General features: G+C 50.4%; 1 protein-coding gene across 26 annotated transcripts in view; it reads right to left on the bottom strand.

Moving 5' to 3' along the window:
- The window catches only part of Epb41l1 (erythrocyte membrane protein band 4.1 like 1), a 118,837-nt gene that overhangs the window by 60,145 nt on the left and 39,894 nt on the right, over positions 1–18,798 (bottom strand). For 16 of the 26 annotated variants that reach the window (XM_074074686.1, XM_074074687.1, XM_074074690.1 and 13 more), the window contains exons 3-4: positions 13,796–13,904; positions 12,837–12,983 (exon numbers count right to left, since the gene is read on the bottom strand). The exons of 6 other annotated variants lie outside the window; for them this stretch is intronic. In XM_074074686.1, the coding sequence (XP_073930787.1) occupies positions 12,837–12,870 (34 nt within the window). In that variant the 5' untranslated portion in view covers positions 12,871–12,983; positions 13,796–13,904. Of the gene's footprint in view, positions 1–4,576; positions 4,734–6,604; positions 6,757–12,836; positions 12,984–13,795; positions 13,905–18,798 lie in introns of those variants that run through there. 4 more of the 26 variants (XM_074074675.1, XM_074074677.1, XM_074074673.1 and 1 more) reach the window with 3 other exon arrangements.

The following is an 18,798-nucleotide window of genomic DNA, read 5'->3' as shown; positions in this document are numbered from 1 at the left end:
AGAATGTGGCAGATATTGGATCTTACAACTTGCATGACCTTGAACAAGTCACTTCCTCTCTGCTTAGTTCACTCGACCATTTTTTCACTGGACAAGCATTTGCTGATCAGTGAGCAACGCTGACGCTAGAACAATGAATAAAACATGATCACCGCCCTCAAGGAGAATAGAGGCCAGCCTCAATCTCTTCATGCACAGGAAGGATGTAACCCGCCCCACCTCTGTCACCAGGCAGTCATGAACATGAAATGAATAAAGGATGCAAAAGCTCTGCCATCGACAGCTCCATACTCTGTGAGAAAGATTTCTGATTTATCCAGTAGATGTTCTAAAACGTTCCCGATCATCTTCCCATTGTCAGACAGTTAGTCCCAATTTGCTGCTATTATAGAGAAGCTCTGATGGGGATTCATCCAAAGAAAATAATTCAAATGAAGAAAAAAAAAAAAAGCCAGATGCTCAAAGAAGATGCTGCCCAATCCTCCAAATGACTGGCAAGAGATCAGCCCTTCTCAACTCACCAAGCCTCAAACCCCACCCCACCCCGGGTCTGCCCCACCCTAAACTGCTCCTCCCCACTGGCAAGCCACCTGCCACCACAGAAGCATATGTTAGTGCAGCTTCAACCTTCTGGCCTTCAAGACCCCAAGATAAGGCTTCTCTGCAAGGTCACAGCCCACCCTCTTCTCTGGGTCATACAGTTGCCAAAGGGACAGTCCCAAAACACGGCTCTGTCATGCTCCTCTGCAGACCAAAACCCTGCAAAGGTCCTCTGAGTCTCCAGGCTCATGTCAAGTCAAAACACCTCAACCTGACATTTAAGACACAGAAGGGGGGAGAGAAGTGACACTTACTGAGGTCCTGCCACGTGCCAGCAATGTGAAGGGGCTTTTATGTAACAACCATAATGTGGTCCCCATGAGACAGGTGTGTTTGTTCATATTTTACAGGTGAGGAAACAGAGGCTCAGATCAGCTACGTGAGGTGTTCAAGGCTACATGGCTAGTACACAGCAGGGCTATGACCAGAGCCTAGCTCTGGTGGATTCTAGAGCTCCAGGGGAGACCCAAACACGAGCTGATTTTCTGGGTCAGCTCCTCCTGCCCCTCTCCTGGACTGTCTGTCCCATGCACACTAGGTTACCTGCTGTCCCTCAAAGGTATCCCTACTTCCTTCCCCTCTGATGCCGGCCAGTGGGCACCTTGCTCCTACATACAGCAAAGGTCCCCCTCTTCCTGAAGCCTTCCCTGAGCAGAAAACAGCAATCCATGTTGGGCAGACACGGTGGACCAGTCTCTACCTTTGCCGTCACATCACGTCTCTCTCAGCTAGACCTGAAACCACTGAGGAGTGGGATGCATCTGATTGGGTGATTGTATCAAACTGAACAAAACTGAGTATGACCTCTGAGAAGGTGCGGGCTGCTTGAATGGCCATCAGGAAAGTGGCTTTGACCCACACTGCCTCCCCTGCAGCCTAGATGCACAGCCTCGAGCAACTGTCTTTCCCTTAGATTGAAGTGTCCTTCAATATGTAAAGTGGGAGAAAGAATAGCTACCTCTCAGGGTTTTGTGAGGACTGTAGGAGTTGTACATGTAAAAACCTTAAAACAGTGCCTGGCACGTAATAAGTGCTCAATAAACTTAGCTGTTACTATTCTTATCCACAAGCCTCCTGCCCACAAAGAAAGCAGTGCCAGCCTGCTGCCACCCCCATCTGTCCACCCAAACACAGGTCCTTGCTTACAGGGACACAGTTCTAACTGGTGCTACAGCATTCCCACCTGTGTGGTTTCTGGTCACAGGAGCCTTAACAATGCTGCAGGGAGCAAGTGGCAGGGCTAGCCAGTCTCCCCTGATTCCAACGGGAACAGGTGGTCTAAAGCTTCCTTGCTCCTAGGAGATCCTGGCCAGGAAGCAGAAGGCCAAGGCCAGTCCTCTTAGGGCTCCTAACCAGTACCTCTTTGTACCTATCCCAGGACCTTGGAAGTATTCAGGCCACAGAGCCACCCCTGCCTCTTCAGACCCACTATACAGAGCTCTCCACCTGGACTAGCCCTGGTCTAACCAGTTAATTATGTAGCTTTACTGGGACCAACCTGGTGCTCCCAGATACTGCTTTGGGTATAATGTCAAGGTAAAGGAAGGAGCTCTGAACTTTCCTACTGTATAACCTCAGTTACACATCCGAAAGAAAAAAAGGATAATAAGCCAGATGTGGTGGCTCTTGCCTGTAATCCCAGCTACTTTGGAAATGAAGATCAGGAGGATTATGATTTGAGTCAGCCAGGCAAAAAGTTAAGACCTCATTTCAACCAATAAGCTAGGCATGATGGCACAGACTGTCATCCCAGCTATGCAGGATGGACTGTGGGCCAGTCCAGCCCAGGCAAAAGTTCAAGAATCTATTTAAAAAAATAACTAAAACAAAAAGCGTTGGAGGCATGGTTCAAGTGGTAGAGCACCTGCCTACCAAGCACAAGGCCTTAAATTCAAATCCCAGTAGCACCAAAAAAAAGAATAAGAACATCTATCTGATAGAGTTGTTGTAAGAAGACGCAAAGCACTTATTGCAGTGCATGGCATACAGTAGGTGCTCAATAACTGCCATCACTCTGTGTAATCATTAGTATCATCCCAAGTAGAAATTATCCCCTTTTAATAAATGGGACAGAGAAGTCCAGAAAGAAGTCCACAGAGATGTCCAGGCTGGGACTACAGACAATTTTCGTATCAGGCTGTCTGATCAAGAGGTCCTCTCTGCTGCTCCAATGCCCAGAATATCTCTGCTCTGTATACTCTAAGAGGCTCCAGGGCCACTGGCTGCCCCTTCTCTCAGTCCTGGCCTCTCTTGCTCATCTCACAGGGAGAAGGGCTGGGAAGCCAAGTTAAGCCTCAGGCTCCAAGCTGTAACAGCCAGCCTCCAGCAGAGTGCTGCCTATCAGTCAGCCACAGCAGCAGGAAAGTAGACATCGGAGCTGGGAGAACCCCATACCAAGAGGTAGAAGACCTGAGTACCTTACTAGCTCTCCCACTCCACTGCTATGTGACCTTGGACAAGTCACACTTGCTCTCAGGGTCAAGATCCACCTTTCCATATTTATCCAGAGAGGACTACAGGACTCAGACCATTCTCATGTGGGGTTCTACAGCAGAAACCCTCCAAGAAGCACGCAGAGCTGGGCCCCAAGGAACTGCTACATGGCCCAGGACCGATTTTTAAGAGGAATAAAGCCTCCTCCCCACCCACCCACACATGGATCCCTTCCAGGACTGCCTTGAGGGCCTCCTGACACCCCAGGGACAGTATTCTATAAGCCACAAATACTGTGCATAGGTTACTAGGTAGGCATGACCCCAAGCTGGTCAGCAGAAGCCAGATCCAAGCCTGCACTGGCTGGCAAAGGCTCCCTGGGCCACGGCGGCTCAGAGAGGAGGCTGGCACAGGCTGCCTCTGCCGCAGGCTCCATCTGGAGACACGGGTGGGCAGCAGGCACACAGCGCCTCTATTCTCCACACCCTTGCCTGGGACAGGAGCTTCAGAGGGCACCATCCCAATTCCCCAGATTTCAACCTGGCCAAACTGCAGCAGAGTCTGGAAGCCTCCTCATGCTGGGGGAAAGGGATCCCACATAGCCCTAGAAAGGTCCTAAATCCAGCCCCCTTACCCTCCCACCTTGGGGTGCAGAGGAGGTGACATGCAGATCAAGAAGTGATGGTGAGAACACGTGGCAGTGCTCTCTCCCCCACCAGTTCCTCTCAGAGCTCTGGGGGAAAGCAAGAACCACAGCTGGGAACAGAGAGAGAAGACAACACGCCCAGAACTCCTCCTTAGTCCTTGTCCAGCCTTTTCAAAGTCCCCATGGGTCATTTTGGCCCATATAGCTCTGCCCATCAGTGGCCTCAGCACCCAAAAAATACCCTGGTGGCTGTAGACTCTTGCCCCCCTCCCCATGCTTGTCCCTAGCTTTTTGGGAACTCCAGATCTCCCCAAGTATGAAGGTACAAAACACAACTGGGACACACAAGTCTTAGCCCTCTAATCAGTGGGGACAAACTGCTGACCAGAGCCACAGAGATCCTAGGGCTAAAGTCCCAGGGCCCCCAGTTCTGGGAGACTTGGAAAGGAGGCTGGCTAGGAAGTAAGTGCAGAGGGGGGACGGGTCTGTAACCAGAGGGTGAGGATGAGGGCAGCAGCTCCTAACCTCCAGCCTCCAGCCAAGATACAGCCTAGCAGCATCAGAAGCCTAGGCAGAAATCCAGAGAGCCCCGGGCCTCCACAGGAGGCAGCAAGAGTGGCATTCAGGAGAGGGCCAGCTGCCCAGAGCCCATCAGCCAGCAATGGCTCACCCGACAGTAGACACCAGCCCACCTCGGTCCCCAGGCAGTGGGGGCGGGGAGGCTGCAGAGGTGGGAGGAACACCAAAGACCTCCCCCACACCGGGCAGGGGGCCCACAGCCTGCAACTCAGTTCCCGGGTTCGCCACCCCGTCCTCCTCCAGGGTTGAAGGCTGGGCCTACAGGTAGCGCGCCCGGACCCCCAAGTGCCACCTGATCCCCCGCCCCCCCGTGCCTACCTGGGCCTGGGGGTCCCCATCTCGGGGCGGCTGGGCGAGGGGTGGCCCCCCTCAGCTCCTCGGGCCCCGGAGGCCGCGGGGCGAGGCGGCGCGCGGGCCGCGGCGGGCTCTGCGGAGCAGCCTGTTCCGCGACACCCCCGCCCGCTGATGGATGCCGACTGCAGCAGCGGCGGCGGCGGCGGCGGTCGGCGTGCGCCGGGGGCTGGGCACCGTGCCCACAGCCCCGGGCCTGGCGCCCGACGCGCGGCCCGCCCCCGCCGCGGCCTCCGCGCCCAGCCCAGGGGCGGCCGCGCGCCTGCCTCCTCGCTCGCGGCGGCCCGGCCCCTGCCTCCGCCTCCTCGGCCCCCTCCCTCTCCCAGGCGCCCAGGCCACCTCCTCCTGGTCCCGGCCACCCGTGCTGGGCTGTTCCTGGACCACTGCGGGACCGTGCGGCTGCCCCCACCCTTGCCCTGGCCAACCGGCCTCCTCGTTCGGCCAGGCCCTGGTGAGGGCTCGCGGAGACAGAGGGAGGGGGAGGAAAGAAAAAGGGGGAGGATCCCTGACTCAGAAGGGGTGACTCAGCCTCAGTGGGCCTCCCATCCCACCCGAGCCGGAACCCCTCACTCCCCTGCAACACAGTGTAGGGCAGAATCTGCCTGGGACTCAGCGTTCCTCCTCCATCAAGGAGAGGGCATGGCAACTGTCTCTGGACTCCCCCAAGTCCTGAATGCATGTGTGTGCAGGCACCTTGTCGGTGTGCACATCAGCGACAATGACCATAGTGTAACAGTCAGCGCAGAGACCTAGTAGGGGCTGGGCCTCTGTGCAGTGTATTTTACTATATGTGAAGTGAGACACACGGAGTGTGCACCAAGGCTCCAAGAAGGGGTAGGGGCTGACCAAGGGGTCTATGGCAGAGGTCATGGCTCAAAACCAAGCTAAGCCCTCCTCGCCTTCTTGCCCCCTGTTACAACTCAAATACCCAGTTCCACCAGGGCACCTCTCTCCTTTCCAATCCACAGGTGAGGGGCCGTAACCCCTGAGAGCCTGGGTTCCAGCCCAGCTCTGTTTCTGGCTCTGCAAGTACCCTTGGCAAGTTGCAGCCATGTTCTGGGTTTCAGTTTGCCAATGATGAAAGGATTGGTCCTGCCTGTCTCCAGGGTCCCAGTTTCTGGGGAAGAAGGGCAACCCACACACGGTCACCAAAGATTGCTGCAGATGGGTGCACACTGTGATGCACATGGTCCCTATCCCCAAACCACCTCCACCAGCCCCAAGCATACACAGCTCTTCTTTCATTCTGCCAATTACCTACCTACCTACTATTTGCTGGCCATCCTCTGGGGGCACACCACTAAAGCTGGCAAGCCACCTGGATGTGAGTTAAGCCCTTTGTGCCTCCATGTTGCAGTCACCCCAGTGTCAGCTTCACCAGCAGGTTACCATCTCTGCTCTGCTTGTCTCATACTCCAAAGACAAGCCACTCCCTCCCTTTACACCTCCTTCCCAGAGTAGTTGCTCCATCATGGTGCCCTTCCACCCCAGGTCCTAGTCCTAAACCTAGGGCACAGCTTTGCCCTCTCCCAACACCCCTTAGTAGTTATATCTTTTTGTGCCACCACAAACCACGCCTTCTCCAAGTTCAACAGACAAGCTGCTCCATCAGGCATTCCCAGACACAGCTTCCATGGCCTTCACTCTCCCTGCTGCCCACTAGGCTCAGGAGTGAGCAAGAGCAGAATGAAACCAGCTTCAGTCCTAGAGGACACTCACTCGCGCCCCCCCCCCCCCCCAGACAGGAGGTGGAAGACAGACCAATCAGCCCAGGCCAAGTCACTGAGGACCAGAGTCCTGCCCGGCAATCTTCCTCACAGATTTCCTTTTCATCTCCCGGCCTCCAAATTCACTTCCCCAGGGAGCCCCACGCAGGCCCTCAGGAGTGTGGCCTCAGACAAGTCGCTACCACTGGGGTGCACACTGTTTGATTTCAGTTCAAATGAATGAGTGAAACAATCCGTCAAACCTAGCAGTTACACTCAGTGAACTTACAGTTCCATATGGACAGCAGCTGAGAGGTTCTTGACTGCCTGCCTTCAGGTGCTTTGCTTCCAAGCTGACTTCCAGCCTCTTCTGCTAGCTGGCCTTCCCAACCACCAGCTCCAGGGCCAATGCCCTCCCCATTCCTCCTGGCTCAGCCCCTCCAAGGGCCGTCCTCTCTCTTTTTAGACAGGCACCTCCCCCAGCTCCTCCCCTGGGGCAGAGTCCTGTTCCCACCCTATCAGCCACATGGAGCTTCTCACTTTCCCAGGAAAATCCAGGCTGCACTCCAGGACTCAGGCAGGATGTTCCCAGACTTCACAGTGGTTTTAAACCCAAAGGGCCCAATTCCCTTCCGGTCAGTGGGACCACATTGAAAACTGAGCTTCTTCTAGGATCACTATTATTTCTATTTCTGTTATTATTATCATTATTTTCTATGATTATTATTTTCTATTTCTATTACTAGCACTTTTCAGTTTGCAACGTACCTGGTTTTACACAGCAGCTTGTGAGTTAGTACCATCCCCCAACTGATAAATAGGCAACCAAAGCCCAGAGTGGTGAGTGACTTGGTCAAGATCACACTTGTTCACTGGACAAGACACTTTCTACGCTACCTAATAATAACCCCTTCCAGAAAAATCAAGTGCAGGAGCCAGGCCAGGGGCGGGGAGGCTCTCTGCAGAACATGAGGTCCCTACAGGCATCAGTTGAAATCACTACCCAACACATGGCTGCTTTCACTCCCCAGATAGGGAAACTGAGGCACAGGATTAGGATTCAACCAGACTACATCTCATAAAAGCTATCTGGAGAAATGTCAGAGGCCCAGGTGAAGGAAGGGGAGCCCTCCCCACAAAGAAAGGCTCTTTGGTTCCTTCAGATATGAATTAGTCTGCTTCCAGCCCTGGCTCTATCCCTTTTTTCTGTGTTACTTGGGCAGGTTAGTTGAGCTCTCTGAGCCTCAATTTTTCTCACCTATAAAATGGGAGAAACTCTCTCTGCCCCACATCAGTTACTGGGCTGCTACAATGGGAGGTCAGTAAATGCTGACTGAGGGGAGAACCCTATTGTTCCCTCTCTGCATTGCCTAGAAGACAGAATTCTTTCCTCTTAAATTTTAACTCGATGAGGGAATTTGAAGGTGCAAAAGTCCAGGATACAGGAAAACCAGGAGATGGGTGGAAGTGAGTCACTCCACCTTGGAAAGCAGAGTGCACAGCATCAGCTCAAGCTCCTCAAGACCACTGGTAGTGCAGAGACTCAAACATTTCAAGCAGGGCCCCTCCCATCCCCTTTGACCTTTCAAAGGAGTTCACCAAGGCCCTGAGCAAAGTAAAATTTGCCAAGGTCACCCACAGGTAGTAAGTGCTCCTGGACTCTCAGCTATCAGGAATCCATTGATCCTGGGGCAACAGAGTGGGAGTGAGGGGCACTGTTAGTCCAAGGACTCAGTTCTTCATTCAGTAAGCAGTGATGCTCACTCCCAGCCGAGCCGTGGGCCCTGAGGAAGGAGGAAGTGGGGAGTCTCTGCCTTTGAATTCATGATCAACCCAGTGGAAGAGAACGGCACACAAGCCAGTACATTGGAGGGCCATGTAAGATGAATCTCAAGATGGTGATACATACCTGTAATCCCAGCAGAGGCTGGATAGTGAGACTGTCTCAAAAAAAAACCCAAAAAACTGAAAGATTAATCTCACTGCTGTTTTCTGAGCACTTCTTCTGTGCCTGGCATTAGACCTGCATTCATTTGTTTAATCCTTAAAACAATACTCTGGCACTGACGTTACTAATCCCTTTTACAGCTGAAGTAACTGAGGTTCAGAAGGGTTAGTGACTTGCCAAAGTTCACCCAGTTAATACATGGTTAGGCCAGGATGTGACTGCCAGATCTGCCTGATGCCAGACCCAAGCTTCAACCCTTCCGACTTCTCCCTGCCTCTAGGGGTGTGCCAATCAATATGGTAACCACTAGCCACATGTGACTATAGAGTACCTGACAAGTGCAAATTGAAATGTGTTATAAATGTAAAATATCCACAAGATTTTGAAGAGTTAGTACTGAAAAAAAAAAGAATGTAATATAGCTCATTAGTAATTTTTGTATTAAAATATTGAATTAAAGAAAATAAATCATTACAATAATTTCACTTGTTTCATTTTTTGCAACAGAAGTTTACTATGTCACTAAGGCTGGACTCAGACTAGTGAGCTGGAGGGACCCTCTCGCCTCAGCCTCCTGAGTGCCAGGACTACAGATATGCACCACCAAGTGGGGTGGGGGATTTTGTTTTGTATTTTTTTTTAATGCAGCTACTAGAAAATTTTAAAGTACATATGTAGCTTGCATGTGTGACTCACATTATATTTCTTTTGATAAGCATAGGTTTAGACTATCAGATCCTCACCTGGCCCATGAACATCAGAAAAGGCTTCCAGGAGGAGGAGATAGCTAAGCAGACCTGGGTTAAAGGAGAGGTCCAGGGAAAGCGGGTATTTCAGGACAAGAGAGCTGCAGGGCATCTGGCTCCGATCTCAGAGGGCAGCAGGACTGGGGTGGGCTGAGTTGAGCCGTATGCAGCTGAGAGTGGGCCAAAGAAAGGAAGCTATCAGAGCCAAACTTCCAAGAGCAGCATGTCCCACAGGCCTGGGAGGTTCTGCTTAGCAAGGCTGTTCTCACTGACTGCTGGCACTGACTGGAAGACACTTCAGGGTGGCTGTGTCTGGGTGGAAGGAGCAGGCAGAGTGGACGAGTGGTAGCACCCATCTGGCAAGGACCTTCCCTCTCTAACTACTCCCTGACTCCTCTCCTATCTGCTCTGCTAGGAAGTCTTCCAAACCACTGCAGACTCCATGAACCTCACCTCCCCTGGAACTTCCAGCTGAGAGGGTAGGAGCCACACACTCTTGTATGAGGTCCCATTCTATGAGGAACCATAAGGATGTCTGTGTGCTGTACAGCAAGCCTCACAAAGTGTTATTCTACACCTAGCCTAGGATGGTGGAAGAGCCCAAGGGCAATGTTACCCTTGGGAAGGGGCTGGAGCAGAGCTGGGGACATTCTACATTACAGGATCTGTGTGACCTTGGGCAAAACCTTAACCTCTTTGAGCCTCAGTTCCCCCTCTGTACAATGAGGATAACAATGGCACCCCCTCTTAGCACTGCTATGAAGGTGAAATGAAAGAGTGCCCACAAAGGGTGTCTAGCATCTCATTGCTCCCTTCTCCATTACAGGTGACACCCCTAGGGTACCCCTGCATTGCCAGACTCTCCCAAGCCCACCCATCCTCAAGGTTGCTTCCCCAAGGAAGGCCACCCTTCCTGCTTCCTGCACCCCCACTACCCCTCCTCCACCCAGCCAGTCTCCTTCTCTGCCTGCCACACTCTTGTCTCATCCATCTCCACTTCTGAATTTGGAATTCAGTTGTCACGAGGCTCTCCTAACCTCGACAACACTACCATTTCTCCAAGTAGGAAGCTTGCCTTCCACCACACCTCTCGGTACCCACAGCCAGGCCTTGCTCAGGGTTGGGCATCCCAGTGGTTTGGACAATTGACTGTCATCTCTGGCTAAAAACAATGCTAGTCTCCAGGGAGCACATATAGGGGCAAGTGCTCCTGCTCTGCTTCCCAACGGAAGAGCCTTCCATGGTGCCCCAATTTTCTGATGAAACAACTCAGAGCCTAATTCTTAAGAAGTTCACAGACTGGTCTCACTGGGCTCTTCAGCCTTGTTCGCAGGCCCCATGTGATGCACTGGGTCCCCAGGGCACAGAAGCTCCGCCCCCTCACTATCACACATTCTCCCTCCTCTGCCAGAGAGGCTCTTTTCCTTTCCCACAGCCATTCTTGCAGGCATCCTCCAGGAGATGCTTCCCCATCTCCAGCTCTCTGCAGCTATCTACCCTGTGGCTAGAAATAACCTCTTAGCCTCTCCCCCTCACTCCCCTACTCTGTTCTCCAGATGTTGATTGTATGACTTGCTGAAAGGTCTTAACCTTCCATTGCACTATAAGCTTTAGGGCAGGAACCACTTTGCATCCATTACCCCACGAGGATGCATCTCAGTGCCAAAATCACAGTATGTACATGGAGCCACAGGCTAGGAGCAAGTGGGAGTCAGGAGTTCACCAGTATGCCAGGACATCCCCAAGGCTCAGTTCTGCCACCCAGTCCCATCTCGGCTACATTTCCTAACGGGTCCCCCCATAACTCCAGCCACCCCTTGGGAAATCAGCCCTGCCTTGAGTTCTGGGAACCATACTCTTGGGTCTGAATATGATGAAGCTGTGTTCCCATTGGATACAAACTTCCACTTAGGCTGCCATAGGGAGCCTGAAGTGTCAGCTGGGGTTTCAGCATCACAGCATCCCAGGTTCCTTGCAGTCAGAAGGGATCTTGGAGAACATCATACAGAGGCTGGAGCAGGGAGAGGCAATAGGAGAAAAGCTCTGTGTGTGTGTGTGTGTGTGTGTGTGTGTGTGTGTTCCGGTGCCAAAGGAGGCTGCGGCGTCACCATCAATCAGCATCATCACTGCAGAGAGCGTTACAGTCTCACTTAAATGCTGGCATTGTGCCTCACAATTTGCCTACATTTTGAATTTCAAATCTCTTACTTCCCTGTAAGGCAAAAATTATATATATCCACCTTTTTTTTTTTTTTTACAGATTTTACAGAGAAGGAAACTGAAGTTAAGTCACTAGTCCAAGGTCATTCTGCTAGTGACTAGGGTCCCAGAATTCAACACCAGACACACCTGACTCCAGAGCCTGTTTGTCCCCTCACAATGCTGCAAACATTTGGCTTAACATAAATTTACTGCGGAGACACCAATGTGTTTTAGTTCTTGTCAGGGGATAGTTACACAAGTATGTGTATATTTATAATCTATGGTTTTATCTGCATTTATGTTATGTCAATAAAATTGGGGGTGAGGGTGGTTTTGTTTAGCTTTTTGAGACAGGGTCTCTCTATGTGGTCCAGGCTGGCCTCAGACTTTCAATCCTCCTGCCTCTGCCTCCCAGGTGCTGACATTACAGGCATGTGCTACTATGCCTGGTTCCGAGGTTTATTTATTTATTTTTTAATGTCTTACCTAGAGACGTATATTTGTTAGAGATTTTCAGGGTGTAAAATGTTCTTAGCATTACAGTCTGAAGCTAAGAAAGTATCTCTTTTTTTCTTTTCGATTGCCTTTACATTTCAAACAGGGTCTGGTCTGAAGACCTCTTCAACCCCTAAGTCAGGCCCAGCAGAAATTCCCCTTCTGTCCATTGCTCAGGTCACAAACACATGCTTGCCCTCACATTCCCAGCTCAGATATCACCCAACCAACACTCCAATTCCAGAAGCTGGCACTGCTCGGCAGTCTTTGCAACCTTCTCATCCATCCATCTGCAGGAACCAGACGGCCAGACCAGCCACTGCACCACTAGTTAATCCCCAGCTTCACAAGGCAGCCAAGCAGTGATGTCTGAATGCTCCCATCTCCTGCACCAGGCCAGGCTGGGCAGGAAGCCACAGTGTGTAAACACAGCCTTCTGCTCAGGCAGCCCCTGATAGACCTCCCTGGCCAACAGGGCCCTCTGTGGTTGTTATCTCCCTAACCATCCGTTCAATGGTTCTCTGGGCATGGATCAGGCTCTCATAGGAGCCTGTGAGCAGCCTGAGGACAGGATAGACACTTTGTCACCTCTGTGTCCCCAATGCCCCAGTGAGAAGGTTTGTGGCATTTATGTCACTCCTCTGTGTACCTGGAGGGACCTGCAGTAGAAGGCAGGAGCATGCTATAAGAAACAGTCACACCTCACAGAAAGCTCACAGTTCAGTAAACAAAATAAAACACCGACACCAACCAGTGGCAAAATAAGACAGAAAACACTGAAGAAGGTTGCAAAGAAAGGATGAAGTAAAGTTCGGAGGAGAAAGACGCGAGGGGAGCAAGTGTCAAAGGTTTTAAGAAAAAGGCAGCATTTGGGTGGATCACTAGAGGCAGGACAGGACAGTCTACACGAGGAGACAGCACGAAACAGGCATGGTGGTTAGAAAGGACAGGTAGGATGAGGAAACTGGCAACACATGGCTTAATTCCTAGGCTAGTGAGCATTGAGGCTGGGGCTGGGAAGGCAAGTGGTGCCAATGAAAGCCTTGAATTTCATGCCAAGGGGTTCCTAGACTTAAATTTAAAGACAGTGGGACATGTAAAACCCATAGCCACATGTGGTTAGTGGTTACCATATTGGACTTGGAGCACTGCAGACTTAGACATCCATTACAGACATTTCCACGGGGCAGTGATGGAAGACGATGGCAGAGTCCAGAGGCAATGACATGATTCAAGCTAGGCTTGAGGAAGTCTGATTTGTCCTGAAGAGTAGGTGACTGGAGGGTAGGAGAGGTGGGGAAGCAGGGTAGCACATTACAATAATCCAGATGAGATCAAGACCTGATTCTTCTCCCTTTATTCACCTCTTCCTATCAGTAAGTACAGGGATGGATTTTTTTTTTCCAGTACTGGGGTTTGAACTCGGGGCCTCACACTTACTAGGGAAGTGGTCTACCACTTGAGCCATTCTGTCAACCCAGGACAAAGCTTGAAGTGTGGTTCAGCAGTATCACCTGGGAACTCTTTAGTGTGCAAATCCTCAGGCTCCACCCAGAGCTACTGAGGCAGAAACTAGCAGATTTGGAGCAGAAACCTGAGCTTTGGTCAGCACCCTACACCCAGCCCCGTGATCATGACATCTGCCCAAGTTTGAGACCTGCAGCCTAGAGGCTCAGAGCCCACACTTCTGCTCCAGGGTGACTCTATCCTCTGGAGTCAGAGAACCTGGTCATTTACTAGGTGTGCTTAATTGCTTTGTGCCTCAGTTTCCTTATTACAACCCTAAGGGATTGTAAGAGGTAATGTGTCACATCTTAGAACACGTCTGACTTAGAGTAAGAACTCAGTGGGTGTTTTTCATCATTTTTAATCCTTGTGTGCTACTTCATCTAAACTTCTCTAATTCCTCCCTGTACAATGGGCCACCATCTGTCATTTACTGCTAGTCATGGCCTCCTACCTATCTGTCATGTGATCTTTCCAGACCCACTCTCACATACCATCCATCCCATTTACTTTTTTCCTGGCCTGGAGAGTCAGTTCCTCTCCCAGAATGCAGGGTACTTCCTGTGTCAAGGGGGAGTCTTACCAGGGGGTGATGTCAAGGCAGAAGAGGTGGATTAATTGTCTTGAGCTGAGATGCCTTCTAAGGGAATGAGTCTGGAGGTGGCTCATGAGTCTTCCTCTACAAAGAGCACCTGGGAATGGAAATCCTGCAGTCAGGCCCTCAGTTGCCCATTGCTACTAAAATCCTCAATCTGGTCCAACCAACCAGGACAGATGGATGTGGTGACTCATGTCTGTCACCCCAGCTATGAGGGAGGCTGAGATGAAGAGGATCACAGTTGCAGGCCAGCCCAGGCAAACAAGTTCACAAGACCCCATCTCAACCAATAGGTGAGCACAGTAGCACATACCTGCTATCCCAGCTACTATGAGAAGCATAATATAAGAATCCAAGCTGGCCTGGGCAAAAAGAGAGCCTACCTCCAAAATAAGCAGAGCAAAAAGGGCTGGAGGTTCAGCTCAAGCGGTGGAGCACCTCCTTAGCAAGTGTGAAGTCCTGAGTTCAAACCCAGTACTGCAATAAATAAATAAACAAATAAATAAAAACCAAACTAGTCAAGAGAGCATGGGAAATGATGCTGTGATCCCACAGTAGCTGGGTTTTTGCCTCAGGGACTCAGGGGAGGCAGAGGGTGCTGGGCTGGGTATCAAGAAACCTAGATTCTGACCTTGGCTGTGAGATCTCCTGCTGTCATTTTCCTCTGTGCATTTGGTTTCCTCGCCTATCACATGAGCAGTTGAACAGCACCTGTCCTTAACCTTTTAGGATCATAATTTCCTTTGAAAATGCAGTGGAAACTGCAGTGCTTCCTCCATGAAAATGCACTTAAGTATGTGTTCAGATTCATGGTACACACACACACACACACACACACACACTCATGCACACACTCATAACTTCAGGCATCAAGAGACTTCAAGAAGCTGAGCACCAGTTACTCATACCTGTAATTCTAGCTACTTGGAAGACTGAGATGGGGAGAAATGTAATTTAAGGTCCACCCAGGCATATAGTTCGAGAGACCTCATCTCTGAAATAACCAGAGCAAAATGGACTGGAGATGTGGCTCAAGTAGTAGATTGCCTTTGCAAGGGTGAAGCCCTGAGTTCAAATTCTAGCACCAGAGAGAGAGAGAGAGACTTCATGAAGTGCCATGCATAGACAACCATCTGGGTCTACAGACACTGGGTTAAGAAATCTTGGGCTAGGTGGTCTCTAATCCCCCATGATAAGAAATCATCTGTATTTGTGATTTGTGTGTGTGTTGTATTTTGGTATCCAGTTTAAACGAACCCCATATTAAAGACTGTACCAGAAAGCTGCAATTTGAAATGGGCTTTGGTGGGATGCTAATTGACTCACTGCTATGCTTCCCTTCCAGAGCCTGTCCCCACTCTTGTTCTATTGCCTTCAGAGGCTCCAACCTCCTCCTGCTGCCTGCTCCCCACCCTGTTCAGTGGGGAATGAGCACATAGACCTGAGAGACACCCCTGCTCCGACCAGCTGTCTCTGCTGCTTCCCAAAGAGTAGACAGCTTGTCCCCAGCTATGGAAAGCAGAAGGGAAGGAGCCTAGTTTGCCTCTCTGTCCCCACCCCAAGCTCCTGGCTCAAAGGCCAACCAACAAAGTACCTCCCCAATGCCATGCCCACCCCAACACACACACACACACACACACACACACACACACACACACAGCCAAAGGCTGCACCTCCAGACACCTGGCAGTGAGGTCACTTGGAACAGGCAAGAATTACTTTTAAGAGGCCGAGTGACAGGACATGTGAGAGCAGTTCTACTGTCAGAGCTGCCGCTGTCATCACTAGCTCTGATGGCTCACTACCCACTATGTGAATGGTCCAGTCTGTCAGCATGGCCAGCAAGGTCATGCCAGCTTCTAGGATGGATAGATTGGATTGGTGACCATGGTGACCACACCAAGCCTGGCCCAGGACCACAGCAGGCCTAAAGCAGAACAGCCAACCCGGGCCAACAGCCCAGCATAGCTCTCAGATCAGTGCAGTCAGGGTGACACAGCCTGGCCCACCCAGGTAAGCCCTGCAACACTGTCCAGCCCAGCCAGCCCCCAGGGCTCCCTTTAGCATGGCTCCTGAGGCCTCTCCCCTGCCAGCCCCCATACCAGTGTGGGCTGGTTATTAAAGAATGAGCACCGGGAAAGTGGGCAGGAAGCGCTCATCTGGTTTCATCTTGGGGGCTCTTTGAAAAAGTACATGATGAGCCTTGAAAATGGGCACAGCCTTTAACCCAGAAATTCCTCTTCTAAGAATTTATCCTCAGAAACGATGACTGACACAAGAATGTGGCTGTGGCTGGAAGCGTAGCTTGGTGTACATAGCATGTGTGAGGTCCCGGGCTCGACCCCCAGCACAGAAAGAGAAAAGGAAACAAAAGACATTTGTCTGAGCACTGCGTAAAGGGTGAGGTGGAAAGTTGGGATTCACATGTATGTCCAACAGTAGGGCTGCATTTTACATACACCGACAGATTCATATGCTGAAATACTACGCAGCTATATGAAGTAGCTATATGTTGTGAACCCATGTGTTGTTACATAATCGTGATCATAACACAGAAAGAAGGAAGGAAGGAAGGAAGGAAGGAAGGAAAGAAGAAGGGGAGGAGAAGGGAAGGGAAGAAGAAAGAAGAAAAGAAGAAAAGGCCAGATGGTGGTGCACACCTGTAATCCCAGCACTCAGGAGCATCAAATGTCCAAGGCTGCCCTGGGCTACATAGTGAGACCCTGTCTCAAAAATAAGTAAATAAGTAAATAAGGTATGGTCAAAATAGCATGAAACATACAATCCAACTTCTACAAAACATGTATGCGTTTTGGGTTGGGTTCCATTGCTTATTTTCTGTGTATGTGTGAACATCCATTATTTACATAAGAAAACAACAAGAAAGGCCTTTACCCTCCTCCTCCCCACCCCCCACCCCCCCACCCCACCCCCGTACCAAAGACCTCCTCACCCCCTCTCCACCCCCCATCCCCTGTCACCCTCTGTGCTCCCTCTCTGGCTTTGACCTTTGATGCTCCTCTCAGGTGCCCCATGGAGCTACACTAATTGGGACCCCATCAAGCCAGTCCCCACAGACCCTGACACAGGCCTCCACAGTGCAAGTCCCACCCAGGGCTCTCTACCCAAGAACCTAACCCTGACAGGGAGGTCCAATGCCCTTATTTTACAGTTACGGAAAAATTAATAATAATAACTATTATTATAATAAAGGAAAACAACAGTAGTAGTGAAGCCTCACACTTATGCTTGGTCTTCCTTTTTATAGTGTACTTTCTTGTACATGTTTTGCTTAGCGTTTACAATGGCTTACACCCATTGTGAAGATGAGGAAACTGAGGCCCAGCAAGTACAGAGGCACAACACTTGCTAAACATCACACAGTGAACCAGAATTCAAATGCAGGTGATTTTGACATAAAAGGAGTTAAGTGAAAGAAACAAATGGGTTATCCTGAACCACATTCCCCCAACTCCTCTTCTTGCCTACTTCCTCTCTTCCTGGCAAAGCTCCCGGTGGCTGCACCACCATCCCCTGCCCAGAATCCCACAAAAGCCCATCTGGGGCCACGTGCCCTGCATCTCCACACCAACCCATCATTCCCTCCCAGCTCTGGCAACGGGGTCCTTGCTGCCTCCTCGAGTTGCCTAGCAACAAGACATCCTGCAGAGCTACTCTCCACCTCTGGGCTCTTCCAGCTGGGCCTCTCAGGAAGAGCCCAGGGAGGGGACAACTGGCTGGCTCCTCTCCTGGGGGTTATGGCATCTACACGTGGCAGGGGGAGGGAGGTGAGATAGAATCAGCCTGCATGGCCCCCACTCTGGGCCTGCTCCCAGCTCCGCTACACTGACCTTGCCTTCAGCGTCTATCTGCTGATTGGGACGAAAGAAGGAGCCAATCCTAGGGCTTGAATTCGCCTTGATTACAATTTATTTTTCCATTTTTGGATTCTTTTTGTTTGTTTTGTTTTATTTTTGAGGAAAGGTCTCACTACGTGACCTAGGCTGGCGTGGAGCTTGCCACCCTCCTGCCTCTACCTCCCACGTGCTGAGGTTAGAGACATGTACCACCACACCTAGAGAAGTACACGATTCTTTCTGCCAGAACACTTAACATTCAAAATAATAATAAATAATAACAATGAAAGTGCTAGCAATAAAAAACTGCTTTATCTTTATTCAATGTTTACTGCCACCCCTGAAAAGTAGACATTAATACACTCATTCTACAGGTGAGAAAACTGAAATCTAGTTTGCCTAAAGACGCCTGGCTGATAAATCGCACCCCAGGACTTGAACAAGTGTGCCTGACACCATTGTGTATGCTCTGAGCTCTGCATCTCAGAAGTCACCTGGTCCTACTCCCTTCCTGCACAGACAGGAAACCCAGGCCCACAGAGGGGAAGGGACGTGTAACCAGACAACATGTATTCATTTACTAAGCAGCTATCGGGCTGTGAGCGAGGAGAAGTTCAATCCGCTGTGTTGGATGGATGTCTATGACTATATGCATAATTGTAGGGATGGAGGAATGGCTCAAGTGGTAAGGCTCCTGTCTAGCAAGCATGAGGCCTGAGTTCAAACTCCAGTACCGCCAAAAAAAATAATAATAATTGTGAAAACTGAGTAACGGATTCACAGAATTCATTACTCCTACTTTTCTGTATATTTTCCATAATAAAAAGTTAAAGAAAGATGACAATGAACATGCAAATTTTAAGTCTGGCTTGAACTAACAAAAAAATCCATAAAACCAATGCTGCTATGTTCACAACTGTCAAGCTATGGAATCAGCCCAGGTGCCTCCAACTGAAGAATGGATGGATGCAGGAGATGTGGTGTGTATACACAATGAAGTATTACTCGGCCATAAAGAACAATGAAGGTATGCTGTTTGCAGGAAACTGGATGTAACTGGACATGATCACACCTGAGGCAGATAAGCCAAGCTCAGAAAGACAAACATCATATTTTCACTCATAGGCAGAG

Source organism: Castor canadensis, chromosome 5, assembly GCF_047511655.1.
Source record: "Castor canadensis chromosome 5, mCasCan1.hap1v2, whole genome shotgun sequence".
In the NCBI taxonomy this organism is placed as follows: Eukaryota; Metazoa; Chordata; class Mammalia; order Rodentia; family Castoridae; genus Castor; species Castor canadensis.
Note: the sequence above shows the minus strand (reverse complement) of the source record. Positions and strands in the feature narration are given on the sequence as shown.